The 27,070-nt window shown below is 39.9% G+C and overlaps 1 protein-coding gene and 1 pseudogene across 2 annotated transcripts in view; one reads left to right on the top strand and one right to left on the bottom strand.

Annotated features, from left to right (window-relative positions):
- Aass (aminoadipate-semialdehyde synthase) overlaps positions 1–27,070 on the top strand; it is a 62,848-nt gene that overhangs the window by 26,303 nt on the left and 9,475 nt on the right. For both annotated transcript variants that reach the window (XM_038318493.2, XM_038318492.2), the window contains 10 exons: positions 3,201–3,349; positions 5,777–5,899; positions 6,259–6,370; positions 13,359–13,418; positions 15,224–15,291; positions 17,253–17,374; positions 17,555–17,681; positions 18,702–18,812; positions 18,904–19,012; positions 20,024–20,164. In XM_038318493.2, coding sequence (XP_038174421.1) covers positions 3,201–3,349; positions 5,777–5,899; positions 6,259–6,370; positions 13,359–13,418; positions 15,224–15,291; positions 17,253–17,374; positions 17,555–17,681; positions 18,702–18,812; positions 18,904–19,012; positions 20,024–20,164 — 1,122 coding nt within the window. The remainder of the gene's footprint in view (positions 1–3,200; positions 3,350–5,776; positions 5,900–6,258; positions 6,371–13,358; positions 13,419–15,223; positions 15,292–17,252; positions 17,375–17,554; positions 17,682–18,701; positions 18,813–18,903; positions 19,013–20,023; positions 20,165–27,070) is intronic.
- On the bottom strand, positions 1,661–2,297 carry LOC119806459 (annotated as a pseudogene).

Raw genomic sequence — 27,070 nt, 5'->3', positions numbered from 1 at the left:
GTTTGAAGTCAGGGATGGTAATGCCTCCAGAAGTACCTTTATTGTATAAGATTGTTTTGGCTATCCTGGGTTTCTTGTTTAATTAAAAATTTCTGCCTCCTCCCCGCCTACCATTTACCTCCCCCTCCTTCTCCTGCCCTAAGAGCAGTAAGGGTTCCTTGCCCTATGGGAAGTTCAAGGTCCTCCCCCTTCCATCCAGATCTAGGAAGGTGAGCATCCAAACACTGGATTTTGATCCTACTACATATACAGGCTTTTTTTTGGGGGGGGGGGCCTCAGGCTTTCTTTTGAACATAATTCAGACTATGTTCTTTTTCTTTTCCCATTGCTTTCCTCTTCCTTTCTTTATTTCCCTTCTTCCTCCTTTCCATCCCTTACTTCATCACTCCCTCCTTTCTTTTGTTCTCTTCGTCCTTTTATTTGTCTTTTTTTTTAGATAGGGCCTTTGTCTGTGGCCTATGTTCAGAACTCACTTGCATTTCACACTGTACTCAAACTTTCAATCTTACTGTCTCTGTCTTCTGAGTCCTGGAAGCATAGGCACAAACCGCCACTATACCCAGCCACAGACTCCTTGAAAGTTTATTTATGGTGCCAGGGATGGAAGCTAGGGCTTTGTGTATGCTAGGCAGGTACTTGTCCACTGAGTGACACCCCTAGTCTGTTCTGGGATTTTGTTCTTGCCTGTCCTTGCAGTTTCAACTTCTGCCAGCCAGCCATCTCTGAAGTGCCTAAACATTTTCCAACATAGTAACAGTATCTATTGCTTCTCTTAGCACCAATAACTATTTTAATTAGCTAGCTTCACATGTTTACAACAAAATATCCAAAGCAAGGTTTTTTAAAAAGAAAACTTTTATTCAAGCGCACAATTTTGGGAAAGGTTTAAGTCAAAGATCAGGCAACCACATTGCTTTGGCGTCTGCTTGAGGTTTGGGGATGGCACCTGTTTGGAGTAAGTCTCTCAGATCAGAGTGAAAAGAGAGATAGGGGAGAGATTGGCATTCTAATATTGCCTTAAAAGCATATTCCCAGTGATTTGAAGACTGCACCAGGGGCTACTATTTGAAAGCTCCACTTCATTTAAGTAGTGTCAAGGACACTCAATATCCCAACCACAGAAGCCAGCTATCTCCAAATGTTGTGGTTGATTTCAGTGGGAAAGGAGAAACGAAACAGCTCTATAAGCACCAGCCCTGTCCTCATTGGCCAAAATATGGCATATAAACCAAATCCCTCTGGTGGGGACACAGAGGCTTCATCTGCTAGGACATACAGTCCGTCATGTAACAGCTCTCCCCAAATAAGCTGACAAACTAGAAACCAAACCCAACTCAAAATGCATATTCATGTTATGAAAAGAAATGCTTTAAATAACTTTAAATGTGTTTGTAAATGTAGCCCCTTTAGATTATGGTATGAAATTTTGCTATTTTATCATGTATAGATAGTATGTTACATAGGAAGTTCTTCTCTTTCATGTGGGAATGCCTTGTGATACTTGAGGCACAAAAGGTATATAAAAACAAGTTAGGTTGAAATACATTTTATCCCTTTTTAAAAAAAAAAAAAAATATATATATATATATATATATATATATATATATATATATTTAATGGAACAATAAACACATTTATTCCATGGGCTATGAATGATGGTTCATTTGTCTTTCTGTGATTTGATCTCCCTGAGATAGAACTCCAGAGTCTTGCCTTTTATCACATAACCTTCTGCTCCACCACACTGGCCTGGTATTGAGGTAAAACGCCAGGCACGATGCTTGCCCTGCTGGAGTAGCTCCTCTAAAGGATGGCTGATTTTGGTGCTCCTTTTCCTTTTATCATATTTCTTTTGAATTTTCTTTGATTGTTTTTTAAAAATATTTTTCCATCCTCAGGATTCAGTTCACCCTTCTTCTTGTGGCCAGGGGCAGTGGCACAGGGGGACTCATTCAATGTCAGTATGGTGTGCTGTCAATAAGCACAACACAGTTCTTCACCACGGTCTTGGTGTGGACCAACTCATGATTGGATACACTGTAGACAACATTGATGACTCGCGCAGAGCCCCAGGAAAAGTTCCCCATATCCAATCTTAGGGCACAGCACTTCTAACTGTCTCCTTGCTCTCAGACTGTGTGTATACTACGAAGGCCAATCTTAGTATTGGCAGCAGGATGTCTCAGCTCACTCTTCTGCTTCTTGGGGTAGGATTTTCTCTTCCTCATTGTCTTATGGTACTTGTGTTGTCCTAATAGATGCTTATCTTTCAGCATTGGCTGGAAAGAGCCATCCATTCTTTCTTAGTTTCACACAGATTTGTTTAGTGCCCCCTTTTCTCTCACCCCCCCCAAGTACTGCGATTTGATCAAATTCCTGGACTCTTTTCCATGTCTGTCTCTTTATGTATCTGTCTCTCTCACTCTGTTTATGTATTTATGTATATATATATATATATATATATTCATATATAAATGTGTTTATAGGCCTAAATATGTAAATATAAACAGATTAGTCCATGTAGTGTTACTTGTATATACATGATTCTGGGCTGATCACTCTGCTAGACAAAGAGCTATAGGCAATAAGGAATACTATATTAACAGTGGGAGATAGTCTTTCTAATGATGGGCCCCCTAGTTGGTTTTCTGCCCCTAGTTTTATCCTGACCATAAGTATTAGTGACTAGATGCAGGTACGTACTGAAACCGACGGTGACCCAGTTTCACATGTGCATGGACATGTGTCTGTGTAAGCAGTTCCCCAGAAAGGCTCTCTGATTAATCCCCAGGGCATTCTTTGGAGAACTGTTATCCCCATATGGCAGGTAAGAAGAGCAATAGAGTTCAGAGACGTTGGGTGTGATTGAAGTTATGCTCTATGGGATTTGAAATGGAAAGAGAGTTCTGGGCCACTTGGTTCTTTGCTATTTTATTTTTTCCTAGCTATGCAACATATTGTAGAATAAAATATAAATGTATTAATTGATTCATTTCTTGTCATGGAGTAATTCTACAGCGAATGGTGGGTGGATATTATCTTTTTCCTCAGAAGATGTCAGGTGACCTGGGCAACAAAATGTTCCACGAAGGCAACACTGATGATCTGCCGTGGGCTTTGCTCTAATGCAGTTTTCTTCCAGTGCGTAATATTAACATGAGCTCCATCCTGTTTTCTTGAACATGGAACTTGCTTCACAGATTGCACCATATACAACTTGTTTAATTAATGGGATCTACTGGGAGCAAAACACCCCTCGTCTGCTAACTCGCCAGGATGCTAAAAGTCTCCTGGCCCCTGTGAAGTCTTCAGCTGCACCTGTTGAAGGATGCCCTGAATTACCACACAAGTAAGGACTATATGTCATCGAAATGAAGTTTTGTTGTTGGTGGTTTTGTTTGTTGGTTTTTGCTGCATCACCATTATGACGGGGCCAAAGAATATAGGGTTCCTGCATGCCAGAGACATAGTGATGGTCTGACCTGACCTCCTGGAAGCATTTTAAAGTCGCCCATATCCCCCTCCTGAAGACTGACTTCTGACTCTTTTGGTTTCAAAACTCAGTCTTTAGAAATCTCTTTATAATTAATCGCATTCCCCTCTAGTTTGTTACTTTGTTTTGAGAGACTCACAGTCATCTATTTTCTGATGTTTATGGTTGTTCTCTCTCCTGCTGGAACCGATTCTCCTGAATGATAGGGAGGGGTGTTTCTGTCTTGACCTTAAGTACTTGGTATAAAATAGACACTTAATTAGTTCTTAAATATTGAATGTTAATTAATAAATATTTGTGAAACATCTTATCTACCAGGGATTCTGCTAAGTTGAAGTTCAGAGAAGCATAGTTGGGCTGTTTCCTGCTTTGAAGCAAATGTCAGTGGAACTCTAGGAACAACAAGTAGTGTCAGGAGATTAGATGAAGTAGGCACACCAGCAACAGGACACATGGCCGGGTCATTTATGAGCACACAGCTGAGAAGCACAGCTCTGCAATGAGAGCAAAGTAAATTCTCTTACTTGTAGCAAGTAAGGAGAGCCCTTGCGAGCATCTGCAAAGAAAGCGGGGATCTTTTGTGGGAGAAACTCCTCTATATTTGCATATACACAGATCACTCCTCATGACATGTGGAGGTGGACACACCCCTGGATACACTCAGTTCAAAGTAATGCTTTTCTATGCACTGCGTATTTGGAAAATGAGGAATGGGAATTCTTCTTGGCGGAGCATTTGCTAGTGACACAGCAAACTTCATCTCCCTTAAAAAGATGGGACAGAGTGTGCTACTGTGTTTGTCTCTGTGAGTTTCTTTAAAGGGTCTGTTAGACACAAAACAGCTTGAAGGCCTGTTAATGGATTTTTAATGATAAAGCAGTACCCTTGCCCCAAGCTTAGTAATTGTTCTTAAAGTATCTGATAAGTGGCTAACTCTGGGCTCCACAAAACCTTTCACTGAACCTAGAACTTTAAGCTCCTTAAAAGGAGGGGGAGAATGAGTGTTTCAGTGTAGGACTGTTACTTGGTAAGTTCAGAACCACTAAAATGCAATAGTGGGCAAGGCCAGCTCTAGTACGCAACCCTATGTGGGCATGTGTTGACTGGAGACAGGACAGGGACATTGTGACTAGTCTCTTTTCAAAAGACTGACTGTCATTCATAATTCTAGAGATTTCCACATAAATATATGGAGAATTATGTAGCACGGTCAACTCTTCCTGTCTGTGAGGAATGGTTTCTAATCCCTGGTAGAGAGTAAAATCTATAGATAATATATATGTGGATTATATAATATATAATATCTACAGATAATATCTATATCTACAGATATTCAAATTCCTCATATACTGTATACTGTCCATCAGTTCCGTGTTGCTTATGATGGCTAGCACACCAGTACAATCAGCTGGGTTTGTTGGTGTTGGTCTGTGATAGAGAGAGATACATGTGAGTGAGGAGAAGAAAGAGTCTAAGTGTAGGGTTTCTCTTGGAGAGAGTTTAAGTGTAGGGTTTCTCTTGGATAGAGTCTAAGTGTAGGGTCTCTCTTGGATAGAGAGACTTCATGGCCAAACTGGGCAACTTAGTGATACCCTGATTTTAAAAAAAAGGAAAAAATGATAGGCTATAGAGCTTAAAGTTCTAGGGTCAGTACCCACCAATGGAAAAGAAGTTAGAAAGAAAAGAGAAATACATGTGTATAACTAGTTAAGTCATCTACATGTATGAAAAACTTAAAATAAAACCTATTTGTACAGTGGACATATGCTAGTAAAATTGTTTCTCAGGAATGCTGCACAAATGAGTGTGCCATATTATTTAGATAATAATAATGAGAAGGAAATTTTTGTGTGTGTAGAATATTGAAGCAACATTTGTTTTCAAGTGCTTTCAGCTCTCAGGTGGATCCAAGGGTGTGGAACCCGGACGTGAAGAGGCAACTCTACTGTCTAGAACAGTTATTTGCAGATGGTGAACCAGGCCACCTTATTCTGTCTACTGGCAAATGTTTGTTTCTGTAGGGAAAGGGTTCTCCCCCGCCTTTCTTTTCTGCTTCCTTCCCTTTTGTTTTTCATTATTCTCATAGACAATAAAGAACCCTGTGTCTTAGAACAACCCAATGTTTCAAAGACCGAACTGTAGGACAAAGATTCTAAGTGCCCAGAAAATATTTGGCATCCACAGTGCAATTTGTTTCAAGCACATTTTATTTTTATTCATTGTTAGTCTTCCTAAAGGCCTGAGAAATCCACCCTCTCAACTGAGTGTTGGTGTTTTTTTCAGACTTGTGGCAATATGCGACATTTCTGCAGACACAGGAGGCTCCATAGACTTTATGACTGAGTGTACTACAATAGAGCGGCCCTTTTGCATGTATGACGCAGACCAGCATATTATTCACGACAGGTGAGTTTCCCAGAACTTCCAAATTTCAATGAGCTAGTTTAAGGTACTCAACATTTTACTTCTTTATGAAGATATGAAAATTTGCAGGTGTATACTCAAAAACAATAAAAAAAGTGAAAACACATTGAAATTTGAATGCTTAAATATATATAACCATATTTAAACGGGAGATGAGTAGCCAAGTAAAGAAAAGGTATTGTTTGGAAAACAGTCTTATTTATAGTGACATGCTTTATTTTTCAAGACTACAAATATTCAAGGAGCAAGGAAACCAATGTTGTGATGATATAAAGCCTGGGAAAATGTACAATGTTCTAGTAATGTTTTGTGCATCTCAATAAAGCTGTTGCTTCTCCTAGTGTTGAAGGCTCCGGGATTCTGATGTGTTCCATTGACAATCTGCCAGCACAGCTTCCAATTGAGGCTACGGAATATTTTGGGGACATGCTTTACCCTTATGTTGAAGAAATGGTAAGGGGACTGGTAGCTTCCACGGCAACTCTGTGACTTTAAGTAGAAATGTAGAGTGAGCTTTAAAATGTTCTGGTCTCCTGTGCCTAAGAAATCTGTTGTCAAATGAGATGCCAGCCCTCCCCAAACAGGTCCATTTTGTTCTACAAAATCTATTACTTGTCTCGTGGGGATTGTGATATCACTGACTTCATGCTCACAGTCACAATTATACATTCATTGCATTATATACATTTTATTAAGGGTGTTTATGGCTTGGAGGAAGGAGGATAAAGTTACTTTATCATCCATTCCCTTTCTATCTAGACCAACTTATGCTTGGGGAATTTTTACGGTGCTGCAATTGACAGATCTGAGCAATCAGAATTACAGATAATATTACTGGATGCAAGCCACTAGGGTTTTGTTCAGTGACAGCTTATGGTAAGATAGTGTTTTTCTCCTGTGATTGATTCTGAAGTTCGGTGCTTTCTAGATTCCTTTCCCTTTACCAAAGAAACCCTTCCTTCTCTCAGTATTTATCTTGGGCTTAGAGTTGCCCTGCTATTTTTTTTATTGCTAACAGCAGTTGACCTCTAGCACAGATTACAAACTCCTGAACAGCAGCTCTTGTGTCTTCATTCCCCACTTCTCTCCCACTGTGAAGTGGAAACAAAATGTCTAATCTGAAGTTGTTTGCTATGAGCAACCAATGGGTTAACAAGGAGTTATAAGATGAGCACATTAGAAAATACTGTGGAAAGTTATTATTTATTTGTTGATGTGCTTGTATGTGTACATGTGCATACGGCAGGATGCTCAGGCCATGATGCACCTGTGGTGGTCAGAGGACACTTAGGGGAGAAGGTTGCCACTTTCTATCATGTGCCTTTGCAGTTCTGAGTCTGCAGTGTGTTTGAAGTTGGCTCTTAGTGGAGGCAGTGGCACTAGGAGGGTACTAATGGCAGGTGAGACAAGTCATCAGCTAAATTGGAGACTCCAGATATCTTGTTCGTAAAACTGAGTGGTTGTGATATTTAATTTTAATGGTTTCCCAAGTATTCTAGAGATGTAAATGTCTCAGTGCCTGCATGGCATGTGTCTAAGGAAAAAAGGATTAGGAATTATTTCCAGCTGTATTTTATGTTCATTTTCCCTTGTTATTTTTCTCTGCTGGCTAGATTTCTTTTTTAAAACAATATTTATTATTATTATTATAATCAATTGTGTATATTTATGCATGCCTGGGTATATGCGTGTGAGTGCGGATGACCTGCAGAATTCAGAAGAATGCTTCATATCTGCAAATGTCTTTATAGTTTCTGTCTTGGTAGCAAGCCTGTCTGTGCACTTTTTAATTTCAGATTAATTTAATGTTCCTAGAATTGACTTTGGGGGGAGGGGAGTGGTTCTTATTTGCCTTTTTGGTAGTTTTCTCTTTCCCTGCTGAGAATCTCCATGTTTTCACCATCTTCATCATCACCACCACCACCACCACCACCACCAACTCCACCACCACCACCACCACCACCACCACCACCAACTCCACCACCACCACCACCACCACCACCACCACCCTCATTGGTTTTTAGAGACAGGGTTTCTCTGTGTAGCCCTGGTTGTCTTGGAAGTTGCTCTGTAGTACATGCTGGTCTTAAACTCAAGGATCCACCTGCCTCTGCCCCCCAAATGCTGGGATTAAAGGTATGTACCACCACACCACCCAGCCCCATGCTTGCATTATTATAAGTGTACTTTTCTTTATCACAAGGATCATAGCTATAAAAGCCATATTGTGATGTTTGTTAGTTTCTTTTTTCTGCAGGGAATACATTTTGAGACCCCTTCAGTTAATGTCTGAAACTACGGGTAGTATTAGAGCCTACATGTATATTTTTTCTCTGTACCAGCATATTTATGACAAAGTTTAATTTATAAACAAGGTGCACTATTATGAAATAGAAAAATGGTAAAAATTTATGTGAAAATTCCTATAAAATTTATGTTAATGAAGTTTCTCACCCTCAAAATGTTCTGTGCATTGCATACGCTTCTTGTTCTTGTGTTGATAATTTAATTAAAAGAAGTCTTTGTGATGAAAGAAATTGAGGTAAAAGATGTATGGCCCAATACTGAAATACCACCACACTTAATTTGAGAACCAAGATGGCTTCTAAGTGATGTGATTGGGTAGCATATGCCGTATGGATACACTGGTCAAGCAATGTGCAGCAGACAATACAGAGTTGCATCTGCTACTCAGAAGGACATATAACTTGAAACTCATGAAGAGTTACTTCAGGAATTTCTATTGACTGTTTTCATACCATAATTGACTGAGTAACCAAAACCATGGGAAGCAAAACTGCAAACAAGGGAACACTGCTGTCTCTTTTCCTTCCAACACTCTAACCATTAGGATTTGGTCTGATGACCGTGGATACCATGCCTCCCCTAATGGCCAGAATGTGTTGACTGTCAGCACAGTAAATCCTGTAGTCCTGTGAATCCTCCCCCTATGTAGCTGACTGTCAAGAGGCGACAGTACACACAGTTAGCTACTGTGAGTTCGTGGTTGTCATATCTGTATTTTATAGAAGACTGTATTTTATAGCCTTTCTCTCCCCATCTAATCCTACATTCATTTTACCCACTCTCCAGTGAACGTTTTCACCAGCAAGTCTGACTTTACTGTGAAGGTTTCATGAATTATTTTATATTAAAGATTTTTAACTATTATAATGGTTGTATTTTTACATATTTTGCATTCATCAAGATTATATGGTTTTTGTTTTGCTAATGTGATAATTCTGTCAACTGATTTTTCAAATCAAACCATCTTTACATTCATAGAATAAACACAACTGGCTATTATAATCTTTTATTTAGGATCAAATTCAGGTTGCTAATGGCTATGTCAACATCTGTTTATTTAACCATTAGTTGATGTTTAGTTTTCTGTTTGTAGCTATTACTATCAATTATACTATAAAGAGTTGTTCTGACATACTTCGGTATATGTGTGTACGCATTCATACGTGCTTGTGTTCATATTACCCATTAACTGCTATTGAATTCATACATTGCTTTATCTTATTTGGGATTATTAAATCTGTGTTTATGAATGAGCTTAATCTAGTACTTTATCTTGTCTTGCTACCACTTGTTTTTATTCTGTTTAATTGGTATATGTTATAGATTAATTATAAGTTTTTTATTATGGATGTGTTTGTGTGTATGTGTGTGTGTGTGTGTGTGTGTGTGTGTGTGTGTGTGTGTGAGAGAGAGAGAGAGAGGAGAGGTGTGTGGATGTGCACGTGGTACTGACTGTGTGTGTAATCCATTCTTTCACCTTTGCGTGGGTCCTAGCGCTTGAACTCATTGTGCACATCTGCTCACTCTTACAAATATGGCAAACACGATGAGTAATAGTCATTAGCATATTCTGAATGCCACACCATCTTCAAATTTTTCCACTCAACAAATTCTACTTAATTTTTAAAAATACCAGTTTAATTGTATGTGTGTAAGTATCAACCATGTGTACCATATACATGCCTGGTGCCCGTGGAGGCCAGAAAAGGATGCCATATCCCCTGGAACTAGAGTTATAGATCATTGTGAGCCGTCATGTGGGTTCTAAGGACCAAGCGTTGTCTTCTGCAAGAGCAACAAGTGCTCTGAACTGCTGAGCCATCTTTCTAGTCCCTACTCCACCACGTTTGGATCTGGTCTCAGTTAAGTTTTCTGGACATGAGCTTGAGCAACTGGATTCTTTCCCAGAATGTAACACAAATGGATTGTGGTCTAGTTCCTGATAGAGCCCTGTTTCTGTCTGAAGACCCACGGTCCCAGACTTTACAATAACATTGACAGTTTGGTCTTTCCTGCTCTCATCAGAATGGTCTGTTAAGCTTTGCTAGTGGATATTTTTTAAATTTTATTCTTTTATTTTTTATTGATTTTTATCAAGCTCTAAAATTTTTTCTGCTCCCCTCCCTGCCTCTCCCCTCCCCTTTAGTCCTCCCCCAAGGTCCCAATGCTCCCTCCCAAATTACTCAAGAGATTTTTGTCTTTTTCTACTTCCCATGTAGATTAGATCTATGTAAGTCTCTCTTTGGGTCCTCATTGTTGTCTAAGTTCTCTGGGATTGTGACTTGGAGGTTGGTTTTCTTTGCTTTCTATTTAAAAACTACTTATGGGTGAGTACATGTGATAATTGTCTTTCTGGGTCTGGGTTACCTCACTCAAAATAATGGTTGCTAGTGGATATTTGAGGGCTCCTTTAGCTAACAGCTCTCCATACTCTTCCAAGTTTTTTAATAAACTTGTTTCAAAGGACTGTGGCTCATATGGTCCAGTTTATCATAACAATTGCTCTGCTTCTTTGTACCAATTTTCTGGATAGTTTTTCTCATTGCTGTGATTAGATACCTGATAAGAAGCCACTAAGAGAAGAAAGGTTTATTTCAGAACAAGGCAGAAAGAATGACCCTCAGCTGTGGTGGTGTGAGCATGGGATAGCTTGATCATATTTGGGAAGACCAGGAAGTGGAGAGAGAACATAAAACAAAGATGAACTGTAGACCTCAAGGTCTACCCTCAGTAACCCGCTTTTCTTTAGTCCCCAAAAGCTCACACTTTTCCAAAACAAACAGTACTCTCAGCTGAAGACCAAGTGCTCAGACACATGAGCCGAGGGGAACTTTTACTTACAAACTGTAGCAAGAACTATTTTAGAGTTTATGTAATACCCTATTTCCCCCTCATTTTGACTTTTTTAAATCGTTTTTTTTTCTTGAAAGCAGACGTTTTTCCCCTCTCATAATATATTCTAATTATGGTTTCCCTCCCTCTACTCCTTCCAGTTCCTCTCCACCTCCTTTCCCACCTGGCTCCATTGCCTCTCTGTCTCTCATCAGAAAACAGGCTTCTATAGTGAAATAAGAGAAAGCAAAATAACACGTCAGAATTTGATGAAAGAAACAGAAAGCAAAGAGCCCAAAAGAAGGTTCAAGGAAGAGAGACACACTCATTTGCATACTCAAGAATCCCATTAAAAGATTAAACTTGAAGCCATAAAATATACACAATGGATCTGGTGCAGACTCATGCAGGCCTTGTGCCAGTTCATATGTGCATTGGTCATGTTGGTATATAGGGCCTTATTTTCTTGATGTCCTTCATCCTCTCTGGTTCTTATACTCTTTCTGCCTCCTCTTCTACAGGGCTCCCTGAACCTTGTTGGGGAGGATTTGACGGAAACATCCCAGTTAGGGCTGAAAGTTCCAATGTCTCTCACTCTGCATAATATCTAGTTGTGGCTCTCTGTATTTGTTTCTGTTTGTTGCGAGAGGAAGCTTCTCTGATGATGACTGAGTAAGGCACTAATCTATGAGTGTAGCAGAATGTCATTAGAGGTCATTTTACTATACTTTTGTTCATTTTCACTATTTACTGTACAGATTCTGTGGTATTACAGGGCACAGGCTTTGGAATTATAAGAAAAAATTTTCCCCTTGGGATTCCATAGATATTTGTTGATTATCTGCTTTAGACACATGAAAACAAGTTTGCATTCTGTTTCTAACATCTCCTCCATAAATTTTGTTTATTTGGGTAACTGTTCTAGAACTCAGCCTAGGAATGGTAGAGAAAGGCAGTCACTGTTTTGTCTTTGAATATCTGAGGTAACAGTCCTGACTGATTCTCTGTTACTTGGGAACAAGAGTTCTGGGTCTTGGGAAAAAGAGAAGGCTTCTCGGTGTTAATCTGGGAGATGTGGCCCAGGCTGGTCACAGCTTTAATTCCAGCACATGCAAGGCAGAGGAGGAGAGGAGGGCAGATCTCTGTGAGTTCAAGGCCAGCCTGGATTATGCAGGAAGACCCTGCATCAGAGAGAGAGAGAGAGAGAGAGAGAGAGAGAGAGAGAGAGAGAGAGAGAGAGAGAGAGAGAGAGAGGAGAGAGAGAGAGAGGAGGGAGGGAGGGAGGGAGGGAGAGAGGGAGAGGGAGAGGGAGGGAGGGAGGGAGAGGGAGAGGGAGGGAGGGAGGGAGGGAGGGAGGGGGAGGGAGAAAGGGAGAGGGAGAGGGAGGAAGGGAGGGAGAGAGGGAGAGGGAGAGGAAGAGGGAGAGGGAAAGGGAGGGAGGGAGGGAGAGGGAGAGGGAAAAGGAGAGGGAGGGAGGGAGGGAGGGAGGGAGGGGGAGAGGGAGAGGGAGAGGGAAGGAGGGAGGGAGAGGGAGAGGGAGGGAGGGAGGGAGGGAGAGGGAGAGGGAGGGAGAACTTCTGTCAATGTCTATCTGACTCAATCTTCAAGAAAATGGCCAGAGTTTATAGGTGCCATTTTAAGCTCTATTTGTTCAAGCCATTATTCCTAAGAGTTTGAAATGTGTGGTCCCACAGAACTAAATTTGGCCAAAGGGTGACTTCTGCTATGAGACTGGTGAGCTTGACTACTTCTCATGGAGCAGTTTAAACTTAGGGGTGGGACAGAGGTACTCAGAAAGCAGATTATGGCTTTAATACTTGAGGAATTTGAAACACGTTCAATAGAATACCTCTGATTGCTTGTGAAAGAGTTTTTGTGTGTTCTCAGCAAGTGGAGATGAATGATTAGAATCAAATCTGAGTTTTAAAATTGGACCTTGCCTTGAAGTGCTATATTCCTGGATACAGAATTTTCTTCAGATTTCTATGACAAATTATTTATATTTAGTAGTATTCAGAAAATTTTTCCTTTAAGCAGAACTTTGTTGTGTTTATAAAATGCCATCAAAGCCGGCGGTGGTGGCGCACGCCTTTAATCCCAGCACTCGGGAGGCAGAGGCAGGCGGATCTCTGAGTTTGAGGCCAGCCTGGTCTACAAGAGCTAGTTCCAGGATAGGCTCTAGAAACTACAGGGAAACCCTGTCTCGAAAAAAACAAAAAAATAAAATAAAATAAAATAAAATAAAATGCCATCAAGCTGCCCCTGATCCTCGTTCACCATTCCCCATTCTCTGTCATTGCAGTTGCTATCAGATGCGTCGCAGCCACTCGAAAGCCAGAACTTCTCTCCAGTGGTCCGAGATGTAAGTTGCGAGAACTTCCTGTGAATGTAAGCTTTTCTATCATCTTTCATTCTCCCCTTTGCTTTGGCTATTTCTTCTTTTTCCTCTGTGGGCAGAGTTCTCCTGTCCCAACTGCCTCTTCCAAAATAATCATTCAGAGATTTAAATATGCATTATAAATGTTCAGCCAATATCTCAGGCTTATTACTGACTAGTTCTTACAACTTAACCCATTTCCTTTTTATTTTAATTTATTTTTAAATTTCATTTTACATTTCATCCACAGTCCCCCCCATCCCTCCTCTCACCTTTCACCTTGCCTCCCCCCAAAACCCATCTCCCCACCCACTTTCCCCAACAGGTAATGACTTCCATATGGAGTCAACAAAGTCTGGCACCTAAAGTTGGAGCAGGATCAAGCCCCTTCCCACTGCATTAAGGCTGAGCATGGCATCCTACAATAGGGAATGGGCTCAAACAAGCTAGCTCATGCATCAGGGATAGATCTGTTCCTACTGCCAGGTGCCTCACAGATAGTCCAAGCTCCATCACTCTCTCCCATATATGGAGGGTCTAGTTTAGTCCCATGGAGGCTCTGCAGCTGTCAGTCTAGAGTTCTGAGTTTCCACCAGCATTATTCAACTGTCTGTAGATTTCTCCAGCATGAGCTTGACCTCCCTTGCTCATATATTTCCTCCTCTCTCTCTCTTTGGATTCCTGGATTTCCTCCTGATGCTTGGTTGTGGATCTCTGCATATGAGTCCATTGGTTTCAGGATAAAGACTGTATCATGATAGTTGGGGTATTCACCAATCTGATTACAGGGGAAAGCCAGATCAGGCTCCCTCTCCGCTATTGCTAGGAGTCTTAACTAGGGTCATCCTTGTGGATTCTTGGGAATTTCCCTAGCACCAGTTTTCTCCCTAATCCCATAGTGGCTTTTCTATCAAGATCTCTCTTTTGTTGCTCTCCCACTCTGTCCTTCTTCCCCCTCAACCATCCTATTCCCTCATCTCCCATTCCCTCCCCTTTACCATTCCTCCTTGCTCTGAGTTTACCCAAGATACTTCATCTAACTCTCCTTCCCTGAAATATCCCTGTGTTTCCTTGATACCTATCTTGTCTGGAGCTGTGGATTGTAGGCTGGTAATTCTTTGCTTTACATCCCATACCCACTTATGAGTAAGTACATACTGTGTTTGTCTCTCTGAGTCTGGGTTACCTCATTCAGGATGATTTTTTTTCTAGTTCCATCCATTTGCCTACAAATTTCATGATGTCATTGTTTTTCACAGCTAAGGAATACTCCATTGTGTAATTGTACCACATTTTCTTTATCCATTCTTCAGTTGAGGGGCATCTAAGTTATTTCCAGGTTCTGGCTATTCCAAATACTGCTGCTATGAGCATTGTTGAACAAGTATCCCTGTGGTATGATTGAGTATTCTTAACTTTACCATTTCTATTCACCTATGTGCTGCCCTGAGGCTTGTGGCATTTACCTCTATCCCATTTTGTGTGTCTGGCTGACTGGCGACTCTTCTGACTCCGCCTCTTAATCTGATTTTTTCTGCCTAGTCTCCTTCTACCCAGCTATAGGCAGCCAGCTCTTTATTAGCCAATGAGAGTAATACATAGTCACAGTGTACAAAAAGATTGTTCCACAATGTTCCTCCCTTCCCCACCCCTCTCTCTTATGTCTCCCTCCTTCCTATTCACTTCTCCCTCCCTCTCTCGTATCTCTGTTATTTTGTCTCTTCTGTCAGTCATGTTTCTAGGACTAGAACATTGGATACTAAAGAAATGTCTTATGTATACATGTCTAGGCAGTGATTACATCCAATGGTATATTGACTGACAAATACAAATATATCCAGAAACTCCGAGAAAGCAGGTAAGTAATTTATTCTTACCTTGGGTTTAATGAGTGTGCACAAAGGTTTCAGTGATAGTTATTAATGCTCGATTTATATAGCATGTGAAATCTGACAGTGTTAGAAATCCAAAGTAAGCAACTAGCTGAAGTCAATGTGAGTTCTTTTTCTTTGAAGAGCAGTCAGCATCCTCACAGCCATTAACATCTGAGGGGGTCTGGCCTGTAACTGAGGAGAAGCAGAACCATGTGCTATTGCGTTGCTTTGTGTTTTCTCTTCAGTTCACACATTGTGATTTCTACATTACTTTTTCAAAGGAAATGAGCATATTAACCCTTCCTGTGGCACTTTCTGCTTGGGTTCCATTGAAGGTTTGGACTTTCTTTTGTTCAGTGTAATGTTTGGTAAAGTGAGGCCGTGAATAGACATTAATAGAGACAGTGCAGTAGGAAAATGTTGAGAGGAGAAAGCTGCCTAAAATAGCCCAAGAATCTACTAAGGGCTCAGCCAGTGCTCTACTTCCTTAACTGACATTTCTGTCCAGAATCAGGAAACACTGATGTTTCTTTGAAATATTCTTGTTTCTCGCACAGATTGTACTTGATCTCATCTACTTTGCTGGTCTCCTCATATTTTACAAAGCAACATAAAAACTGGGAGAAACCAGAGAGGGAAAACACAAACACAATAGCACAGCTGCCTTTCCTTCTTTTCAGTGGTTCTTGCCACAAGCGATAAAGAGACATGCTGGGGTTAGGGTTCCCCGTCCATGTGCTTGTCTTGCATGTGTTGGCTTGTTTAGAACTGGTGAAATTAATGTGGCAATGGTATCTTCTGGAATAAAACACTGAGTATTTTTCCTTCTATAATCAAATTACCTCTATAGTTCTGTAGGATAGTTTCTTATAGAGAAGCCTCCTTGTTTGCTTGTTATTCCCAATTCTGTTTATTCTTATTACCTGATGATATCTTACTGTGCTAGTAATGATGTGTCAACCAGTCAGCCATTTCTTTAGTCTATGTAACATATCTCCTGAGGCACCTACTCTGAATCTCTGCAGTTGCTGTAACTTTCTATTTCCATTCCCTAATGTATTCTTATACCAGGAATCTGATAATGGAGACCTGGAAAGGGAATTTACTTTATTTTGATTGTTAACTTATTCTTGGATACTTTTCATTGCTTAGTGCAGTGATTAGTAACTTGGCATTTGGGATTTAGGGGCATTGTGGATGTAGAATCTGAGAGAATTTCTAAAAATATGCTTTGAACATTTTATATTTATGCGTCAAAATGATTCATTTATACAAATCATATTGGGTACTACTAGAATGACTATCTAATAAGCTGATAGTGGTGGTTATTTCAGAGGTTAAATGGGATGGTGGTAGTGGGTAATAGAAATCTTATCAGTCATATGCATGAATCAATATGACTGATAAGATTTCTGTGTGTTTACTTTTAACAGAATCAGTGGTTCAAGAATTCAAATCCTTTCTAGTCTTAATTTCTTACATTAGTTGAAAGATACTCGACAAGACAGTTTTTATGTAGATAGTAGATTGAGTGATGAAGCTGTTTTTCCTTGGACTGCTCTGAGGAGGAAATAAGGTTTCCAGCACCCAGACTCAGCATAGTATTGAATAAGCAAGTCTGGGAGGATAAAGTAGGAATCAAGTCACTCAGCTACTCAGTTGTAAGTAAGCAGTGGGAGAAAACAGTCCAGTTCTCATTCTGGCCCTAGGAATTCATGGATGTTGGTAGACATTGGGCATCTCAGATGTCAGGGTCTATCATACAAGATCGAAAACAAATAATGAAAAGCATTGGCCTAAGGCCTTCCTGTTGGAGTTTCTACTGTAAGTGATTCAAGGAGATTTCGTTGCCTCATCATCTAAGGTTGTATATCATTTGGGGATATAAAGCTTCTGCTATTTAAAAGAAATTTTAATTACTCCCATCTTTTGTCTTTTTAAACAGAGAACACATTCAATCCCTTTCAATGAGTACCAAGAAGAAGGTGTTGGTGCTTGGGTCTGGCTATGTGTCTGGGCCCGTTTTAGAATATCTGTCAAGAGACAACAATATAGAAATAACAGTAGGTAAATAGGTCTTAATTCCTTTTTTTAAAAAAGAGGATAACTAACTTGATTGCATGTTGAATCTGAACTTTAGATGACTTTTATCTCTAACTTTTGAAAAGCTATTTTGTGAAGATAGGAAAATGTGTCTAAAGGGAGGAAATCTAAAAAAAAAAATGGACTTTTGTGTTCTTGAAACAGGCTCTGACATGACAAACCAAATGCAAGAGCTAAGCAAGAAATACAATATTAACCCCGTTAGCATGACCATTGGTAAACAAGAAGAGAAGCTGCAATCCTTGGTAGCATCGCATGACCTTGTTATCAGGTAAAGAAAGTCCTGGGAATGCTTTATTGTATTTATCTTCTATAAATTCTCTCTGTGTTTCTTTCCCCCTTTCCCTTCCCTCTTATGTCTTTTCCTTTTTCATAAACATTTAACTGAAGAACATATGTATGAAATAACTGCATGTGGGTGTGATGGAACATTCCCATATTTTTAGTGCTTGTTTACTTGTTTGAAGCTAAAGATTGAAAATTTGAGGCCAGCTTGGGCTAATTAATAATACTCTCTCTCTCTCTCTCTCTCTCTCTCTCTCTCTCTCTCTCACACACACACACACACACACACACACACACACACACACACGGATAAAAACAATTATGCTGCTCAATGAATGCCTACAAAGTTAACAAAATTTATAACCACCATTCATGTCAAAAAACAAAACTGATAATATCCCACAAGCCCTCTTATTAGCCTTCTGTTGTTATTGTCTCTATCCCTTAGAGTAAACACTGTTCTTCTAACAACTAGATTAGTTTTTGCATATTTTCAGTTTGTATAGTTGATTATTCAATATGCCCTTGTTTGTGACAGCCTTCATTCATTTGATATTGTAATTATGAGAACTGATTGTGTATGCCCTACTGTGTGAGTATACCATTAACACTATTGTGACTTTGATGGAATTTAGTTGCTTTTGATCTTGGCTGTTATGCTGTACACTTAGTGTTTGTCTTTTGGCAGGTATATGCATATTCTGTGTTAGAAAGTTAGAAATAAAATATCTGGATCATGAGATATTTGTGATGTACATGTGGTCCTTGTATACATACATGCACATAATAAATGACTAGAAAAAATTAAAAAGTATAGAAAGGGTTAGTAAAGACTGTTATTTGGTAGGCAGCAGGATGAATATGTTCTGCAGTTCAGAAGACTGGTCATTGCTGAGAGAATTGTAAAATTTGGGCAGTACTCAGAGCTGTGGTACAGTTCAAACATCCTGGAAGTGAGGGAGGGTTGGGCTCACAGCTGCTGAATCCCTTCTCCCTCTGTTTTAAGCTTGTTGCCTTATGTGTTGCATCCTGTTGTGGCCAAGGCATGCATCTCAAACAGAGTCAACATGATCACCGCAAGCTACATCACACCAGCCATGAAAGAACTGGAAAAGAGGTGAGTCTCCACTTCCGGGAAGGTGCCTCCAGTGGCCGTGTTCCTCATTTATGTCTGACCTTTTCATTTTCCTCTTTTCTGCCTGTGGCAGTGTGGATGACGCTGGCATCACAGTCATTGGTGAATTGGGATTAGATCCTGGTCTTGATCACATGCTGGCAATGGAAACAATTGATAAGGCCAAAGAGCTGGGAGCCACGGTGAGGCCAGTTCTGATGCAGAATTCCACTTAGGAAAGCACTGAAGATCAAGCTTCCTCAGCAGAGATGGGATCTTCCTTTGCTTCTCATTAGTGGTCTGCTGTACTACAGCTCATCCTTTGACTAGGAACCGCAAAAACTGCAGCATCTACAGATACATTTGCAGAGTAAACAACTTGAGCTTTCTTTGTAACTGAGTGTTAGAGAGATAGACATTACCGTAACATCCTTGTTTATTAAAGATTTTTGTCTTTGAGATAGATTTTTTGATGCTTGACATTTAAAAGTGAGAAAAAATTGGAATATCAGTCTGTTGATTAATGAAGCATTTATATATGACAGAATTACTATATATGTAGATATAGTCACTCAGATTAAGTGCTTTACTTTTTGGCATACACACAGACATACATATGCATGTATATATATACATATACATGCATATGTATGTATTTTTTAATATAAACGTTGTAGGAACAAACCAAGAAAAAGTGAGTTAATAGTTGAATTTTAATTTATTTATTTTAAAGCTTTGTCTTACTTTCATTTATGCACACACACATGTTTGCATGTATGTATACACATATATGTGGATGCCCTCAGAGGTCAGAAGACGGTGTTAGAGTCTCTGAGGCTGGCTGGAGTTACAGGAAGTTGTAAATTGCCCAAATTTGGCCCTCTGCAAGAACAGCAAGCACTCTTAACTCCTGACCCATCTCTCCAGTTCTAATAGTGGAATTTTTAAATGAACAAAATTTTAGCCATTATCTCTAGTGGAGTTTTATATATATTATATATAAATTATATTTCGCATATATTATATATACACTTTCATATATATGTGTGTAGTTCTTGTTAAGTATTTGTCTTTGAGGATATATATTTAAAAGCCTCAATAACTTAAAGCATAAACAATGATAAAAACATAATAATTATATCATTAACCCTAACTGAAAAATAATAATTCTTCTTAATATTATTGATTCTTCCTCATTTATTCCTTATTTGTAGATTGAGTCTTATGTTTCCTACTGCGGCGGCCTCCCGGCCCCTGAATATTCAGACAATCCTTTGCGATACAAATTCAGCTGGAGTCCAGTGGGAGTCTTGATGAACATCATGCAGCCTGCTAGCTATCTGCTCAATGGGAAGGTAAAGGAGCATCAGGGATGCCTTAGAGATAAGAGCCTGCAGCGATGGCTAGGGGACTCTGAGCCCTCCCCTCCACACCAGAGCAGTGCTGTCTGCTGGCAGCTATGCTACCTGCTCTCTCTTGTCTCCTTTGCTGTCCCCCAGTGTTTACTATTCTGTTCCAGTTAATGAGGTCACCCTGATTGTTTCCAACCCATCCAGTGCTCATTCTTCCTTCGTGGCTGCTTCTGCAAATGAGTTTCTTATCTTCTTTGCCTATGTAAATGCTGGTTATTTGTTCAAGTAATTTCAGCATGACATAAACTGAGTAAGACGTTGAAACTGGCACGAGGGATTGTCATATTGAGTGGCTGACTTTCAGAGAACGCATGGCTACAAAGTGCCCCTTTGCATGGGAGGTTTGGTCCTCCAGAGAATAAAACTAACACTTCTTCCCTGTTTGCTATCTAACACCATTATTAGTATTACTTTTACTATTTTGGGCCGGGTGGTGGTGGCGCATGCCTTTAATCCCAGCACTCGGGAGGCAGAGGCAGGCGGATCTCTGAGTTCGAGGCCAGCCTGGTCTACAAGAGCTAGTTCCAGGACAGGCTCTAGAAACTACAGGGAAACCCTGTCTCGAAAAACCAAAAAAAAAAAAAAAAAAAAAAAGTAAAAAAAAATTTTTACTATTTTATAATAATAAGATTAAGGCATGGAGAGGATGACTTAGGCCATCATCTGAGACCCAACCCTGGTTTCAGCTAATTACAAAGCTATTAAAAATTTTATGTTAATTTATTTATTGTATATATATATGTATATGTGCATAAACATCCATAACTGTATGAACCATGGTTCACATCTAGAGGTGAGGGTACACACCTTCAATCCCAGCATTCAGAGGGCAGAATCAGGTAGATCTCTGTGAGCTCAAGGCCAACCTGGTCTACAGAGAGTGCTCCAGGAGCTGATTCTCTCCTACTATGTAGGTTCAAATCCAGATCCTCAAGTTTGGTAGCAAGTGTCCTTATTAGCTGAGTCATGCCCTTAACTCCCCCAAAGCCATTTCTTTTATTAGATTCCATTTTGTTGTTGTTGTTAGGGGAGTTAGAAACTGGATTAAATACTGTAAACCAAGGAGGAATTTCCCCAAAGTATAATTTGTCACAGAACTACAGACCAGAATTCAATTGCCTACCATGTGGAGAGATTGAGGCTGGGAAGCAGAGTGTGGTGGGAGTGGATGTGCTCTGGAAAATATCAGCTGAGGAAGAGCACTGTCATTCATGTTAGAGCATTGCTATAAGGAGGAAGACAAATGGAGTGAGCCACACCTGCAGTTCGAGAAAGCAAAGGGAGAGGAGGCATCAACATTACAGCTGACCATCTGTCTATGTGTGCTTCTAACTATAAGGAAAACGCACATTTGGGGAAAAATGTATTAAGATTGAGAGTTTGTTTGTGAATCAGGTATCCTAGGCATCTCTTTTACCTTGCTTCAGTCTTCGCCCTTCAGGATAAGGAATGCTTTCAGAGCTATATGAAAAAGACTTTTTTCTAATATTCATATTTTCAATTTATTTGTGAATCTAAATATTTTCCAATTCTAAAGTTTTTTCTTAAAGTTTTGAATTTTATAATGATATATGCAGGAATGGCATACAATGTAACATTTATTTATGCAAGAATTATGTCAGTACAATTAGCATAATGATCACCTCAAACATTCTTTTTTTGTGGTAAGATCATGTGAAAATTCCTTTTCCAGATAATATTTAGGGAGAGAGGAATAAGAAAAGATTTATTAGGAGATATAAAATTCCCACTATCTAAGAGGAAGGAGTTCATTTACATAGGGTGAGTAGAGTTAGCAATCACATAGTCTGTATTTTACAGGATTTCTGATGATTCAAGGTGAATGTTTCTATCAGCCTTGGTCACTGATGTCTGTGACATTAGTGTGACTCACAGATGTAGCGGCACATTGAATGCATCATAATGAATGTTTGAAAAGAATGGATGCCTAAACCTCGTTCCTGAAGATTTTAATTTGCTGGACTTTGGAAAATTTTCGAAGCTCACCAAGAGATGTTTAGCAAGCAACTGAACTTCAGAACAAAAACTTAGTAACCAGAGAATCACAGCTATGTCAAACACTACAGCTATGTCAAGCAGTGTATTTTAGAAGGGTGCTTTAGGATGAGAAAGACACTCCTGGGTTCTGGTGCCCATGTTGACATCCTTCACAGTGTCTCCAGAGACCAGGCACCAGGCATTGCTGTGTGAGGGAGCACAGGAATTCCATGCCTGACATTGTACTAATCACAGTTCCTCAGCCTGTCTCCCTTTGTGTAACAATAACCCCTTTTCACCTTGGCAATCTCTCTGGGTCTTGTTTGGTATAGAGTAATATGCAAAGGCTAGAAAACTGTCTGCGCCCATTGATCATAATGTGTTTGTGTTCAGGAGGCCATATAAATTATGAGGAAGATAAGAATTAGAGAATTGGAGTCAGTCAGCAACACATACCTTTAGGGACAAGCAAGGTATCAACATCAGAAGCTTAGCTTTGCGCTCTATTCTTGCTATCACAGGATACTTGTCTGAAAACAAGGATGATAATAGCTACTTTGCAACTTTCTTTTTCCTTTTTTATTTTTTCCTTTTTTTTTTAAAATACAGGTTTATCTGTGCATTTATCTGTGCAATAGCTCTGGCTGTCCGGGAACTAACTGTGCAGACTAGGCTGGCCTGGAGCTCACAGAAATCCTCCTGCCTCTGCCTCCCGAATGCTGGGATTAATGATGTGTGCCACTGGCATATGGCACTTTGTAGCCTTCTTGCTATGTGAATTAGTGAAGCCATGTAGACTGTTATCTGCCTAACAGCCATCTTATTAGCAAATACTAGTTTTGGAAATACCTCAGTGCTCCTGAGGGCCCAGGCAAAGCAGCTAGTCATTTCTGGCAGCAGAAGTTGTGTTTATCGAGTTTGAAGTCCTCCCTACCCCTTTCATCCTGAGCTTGTTTTCTAAAATGGAGGGATTTCTTACATTTTTCTGACACTGGCGGACTTAAGAGAAAAACATGATGCTTCTCTGCTAAAAAGATACTTTTTCAAGGTCTTGTTCAGATTTCCTCTTGCAGAGTTTCCTAGCCACTCCAGCCTTTGTTCTTTTGTCTGAACTCAATCAGAGTGTCTGACACTTAGGTACTTAGATTGTCTATGTCTAAGAATTTTCCGTGATTCAAGTCTATAACTCTGTTCTCCAGTCTTGATTGTTAAACTCCCTTTAAGAAGTCTCTCATATCCTTGCCCTTCTGTCCCCTCTGCCACTACCCTCTCTGCCCCTGTCACCTCAGCCACAGAGCCGGCTTTACAGAATTTATAGAACCATAACGATGAAGACCGTCTTACTTTTGGCTTGAATTTGAAGCCTGAACCACCTCTAGTAATTACAAAGGAGCCTATGAATTAGAACATAGCGCATCGTCCTGTGTTCTTGTCAGTTCATTGGTATTGTTCTAACTCCTAGCAAATCTGACTTCCTCCCAAATGTCTGAAGGCAGTGACTAGTCTTCTCTTAGTTCCATCCTTCATAGGTGGTGGTACACTTCCCATGGAAAGTACCATGAAAGTGGGAGATCCATGTATGTGGGAAGTAAGCCCCTCTTCCTTTTCAGAAAATCCCTTTTCGTTACCTATTGCTCCCCGTGCCCATAACCATAGCACGGCTTTTGAAGGATGTACTTGTATCAGGATCCTTGATGGTGTACTGGGTCAATATCCTTTTGACAATAGTGATCCAGAAATAAAGCCAAACAAAGATGTTCATGTGATATAGTAGAACGTACACCAGCAATTGGTTAGGTAGACAGACAGCCTGTTTATATTTCTGAAAAAAATGCAATTACATGGATTAAAAGTAAGCAATAAAACATTAAAAGGCTGAGATGGCAGCCTGTACATTTACTGTGCTAAATTCCTAATTAGTTGATTGATTAATCCCAAAGATTTAAGGAGAAATGATCATGGTTAAATTAAATGAAGTAAGATTTTTTTTTAATTCATGTACATAGGCTACCTCCCTCTAAGTTGAGGTTGAAGAGGCCAATATTGGACATTGTTTGATTGGAAGTGAGACCCAAGCCCTCTAACACCTTTATATCTAAGGAGTCCTGGATGATTGGAAGTATCACCCCAGTCCCTGGCAACCATCTTAAGCCCCCTCCTCCTGGGAGTTACCTTGGGTCTGGGCTCCACCTCTGGGAAGCCTGCCAAGTGCTGACCCCTCTCCAGGGAAGGTCAGGACCACTCCCACAGGCTATTTAGACTTGTACCAGAAAAAGGAAAACGTGGTCTAGGGTTTTGCCTGTTCCCCTCTCCCTTTTCTGTCTCTCCCTTCTCACCATGCTCTCCCAGCCACCCAGGAGTGCTGCCTTTATTAAATGTGGGCATCTTTGGTTCAGTTTAATCTGGTCTAGTTGGAATTATTTGCATTGGTGGAGAGGCTCCTCTTAAGAATATATCTAACAGACATGAGGTAAACAATATTTTTATGGCTCAGGGATAGTGGGTCTCTAAATGGATTTGTCAGGTAAAATAGGCAGAGTTACAGGAGCAGAGCATAACAAGTTAGATATTACAGCCTTATGAAACAAAGACATAATTACAAGGAGGTCATAACAACCTTTTGAAACAAAGAATTGCAAGATAGTTATAATTTTTAGAACCAAAAGCATGGTAGTTGTTTCCTGGAACAGGCAGTACAGAACCATCTGTAGTTAAGGTTAAAGATGGGGTATAGCCCTATCCTTGAGAAACAGAGGTTTAATCCTATACAGGAATGAACCTATTATGTCTTTATTATTAGATGACTTTCAAGCCCAAGATGGAGGCAGGCTGGTTCATTACTTATTTTGACTATTTGAATATTTATTCTAAGATATATGTCTGTGATTGTCTCATTGGTTGTGTGATGTTTGTGTGTGAAAAAGAACTGGCTTCAGAGAATCCAGCAACCACAACATGTGATGAGTTGTGCTTCTGCTGGGAGCTTGTCTGGGGCACAAGCATTGTCTGAGCAGAGAGAAACACATTTCCTCTGTAAAATGGATGGATGAATTTTAATGTCTTCATTAAAGTTTTTAATAGAACACGGAACTAGATGGGGCTTATTTTTGAACCTAGGACACTGGGATTGCCAGCTACTTATCAAATGGTGAGAAGTGTTGCTGTGGAGGGATCTTGATTGGTTCATCTTCTTTGCCAGTTAGATAATTAAAAGGCAGGAAAAATTTCAGGAGCAATAGATAGCAGCAGGGAAAATCTGAAACACACCAAACAGATCAGCTGGTGAAGAAAGGCTTTTATTAGTGGTGAGGAAGTACACACACAGCAAGGCACAGAGAAGAACCTTCTGCAAAGTGTGTGTGGTGGGGAAGGGGGACCCAAGCAGTTTCTAATTCATCTCTTCTTAAGGAGAGGGCCTAGTAGTGGAAAAAAGTTTATCAGGTTTTAAGCTTCCAGCATTTTGTCTCAGATCCGGAGGGTGATAAAGAAGCCAGCATCCCGGAGAAGAAAAAACAGCCATCTTGAAAGTTCAAATTGCTATTACCTGGTTGTGGTCTCTCTCCCTATCTGTCTGCCTATTAGGGATCTAACTCTTAGTTCCTCATACCCATACTGTTATTTTGGATCAGGTTCATTGACTATTAATTTCTCTCAGTGAATCACTGATAGTCAGTTTAAACTATCTGATTTTTACAAAACTTTCTGATCTATTTTAATTTGATATTTTTGTTTCCTTTTTCTTATTATATAGGGTTTTAGTACATAGTCTAGGCTAGCCTCGAACTTTTAGTATTACTCCTGTCTCAGGCCCCTAAACTCTGGGATTATAGCTTTTTTACTATTTTGCCTGGTACAAATTTTTCTTTAAAAATTGTCTTGATCTTCAGTTGAAGAAACAGAAGTTTAGAATTGCTGCAGGTTACAGAAATGAAATGGGTATAGAGACCTAGCATGTGGCTTCTGTATTAGGTTGTTTTGAAAACTAGAATTCTATTAGAAGAAGTTCAGTACAGTCTAAAGAAGGGGCTCTGAACACATTAAATGGGAAGCATCTGTCACATTCCTTGGATTCTTTCTGAGAGATTCTAGAAGGCATACTGCAAGCGATCTGTCTTTTCAACTGAAAAGCTCTCTCTCCACTCACCTGTGTACAAGGCAGCCCTCTCCTTCTGGACCCTTGGTTGTGTATAAATTAGTTTCCATTTTCTCTCTTACACCTCAATACAGGTGAGCTCGTCCACAAATGTATTCTGGGCACCATTGCATTTAGCCCATTTTCTTTTGGAAAAATCCCCGTGAACCCTGGCAACTGCCCCCTGCCGTTTTGGTTTGTGCAGCTTTAGAAACAGGGTGAAATTGTTTCCAGCAGGACAAAGTCCAGCTTGACAGCAGCCTCAGCCCTAATTTTATCATTCCAGAATGTTTTTCATTATCTCAAGGACAACCACAGACTTCCAGCTCTAAGTCGAAATGTAATACTTTACTTAAAGTTAAACACAAAGCAACACCTCCTTGCACTTTGAATATGTGTTGGGGAGGAATACACGGCTCTAGGGAGCCAGAATTTTGCTTCTCACTAAAAAGAAGTTGTATTTGAGTTTCATTGTGTAGTCTTGGCATTGTCTCTGTTGTGAAGGGAGGTCTTCCTTCTGCTGCCTCTACACAGTTGCTGGTGATTGCTGATCATTCAGCAAATGTTTTTACAGTAAACACAGAGTGAAGAGAAGATGTGAATTGAATTCTGTTCATTATTTTTCTTATTCTCTCTACAATTTGTTTCGTCTCTGGCACATATTTAATGGGTATTCAATAAACAATAGTTGGGTGAGTGAAAAGTGCAAGACTAGTATG

The sequence above is a fragment of the Arvicola amphibius genome, chromosome 2 (genome assembly GCF_903992535.2).
Source record: "Arvicola amphibius chromosome 2, mArvAmp1.2, whole genome shotgun sequence".
Classification (NCBI taxonomy): Eukaryota; Metazoa; Chordata; class Mammalia; order Rodentia; family Cricetidae; genus Arvicola; species Arvicola amphibius.
This window is presented reverse-complemented; position numbering and strand designations above follow the sequence as displayed.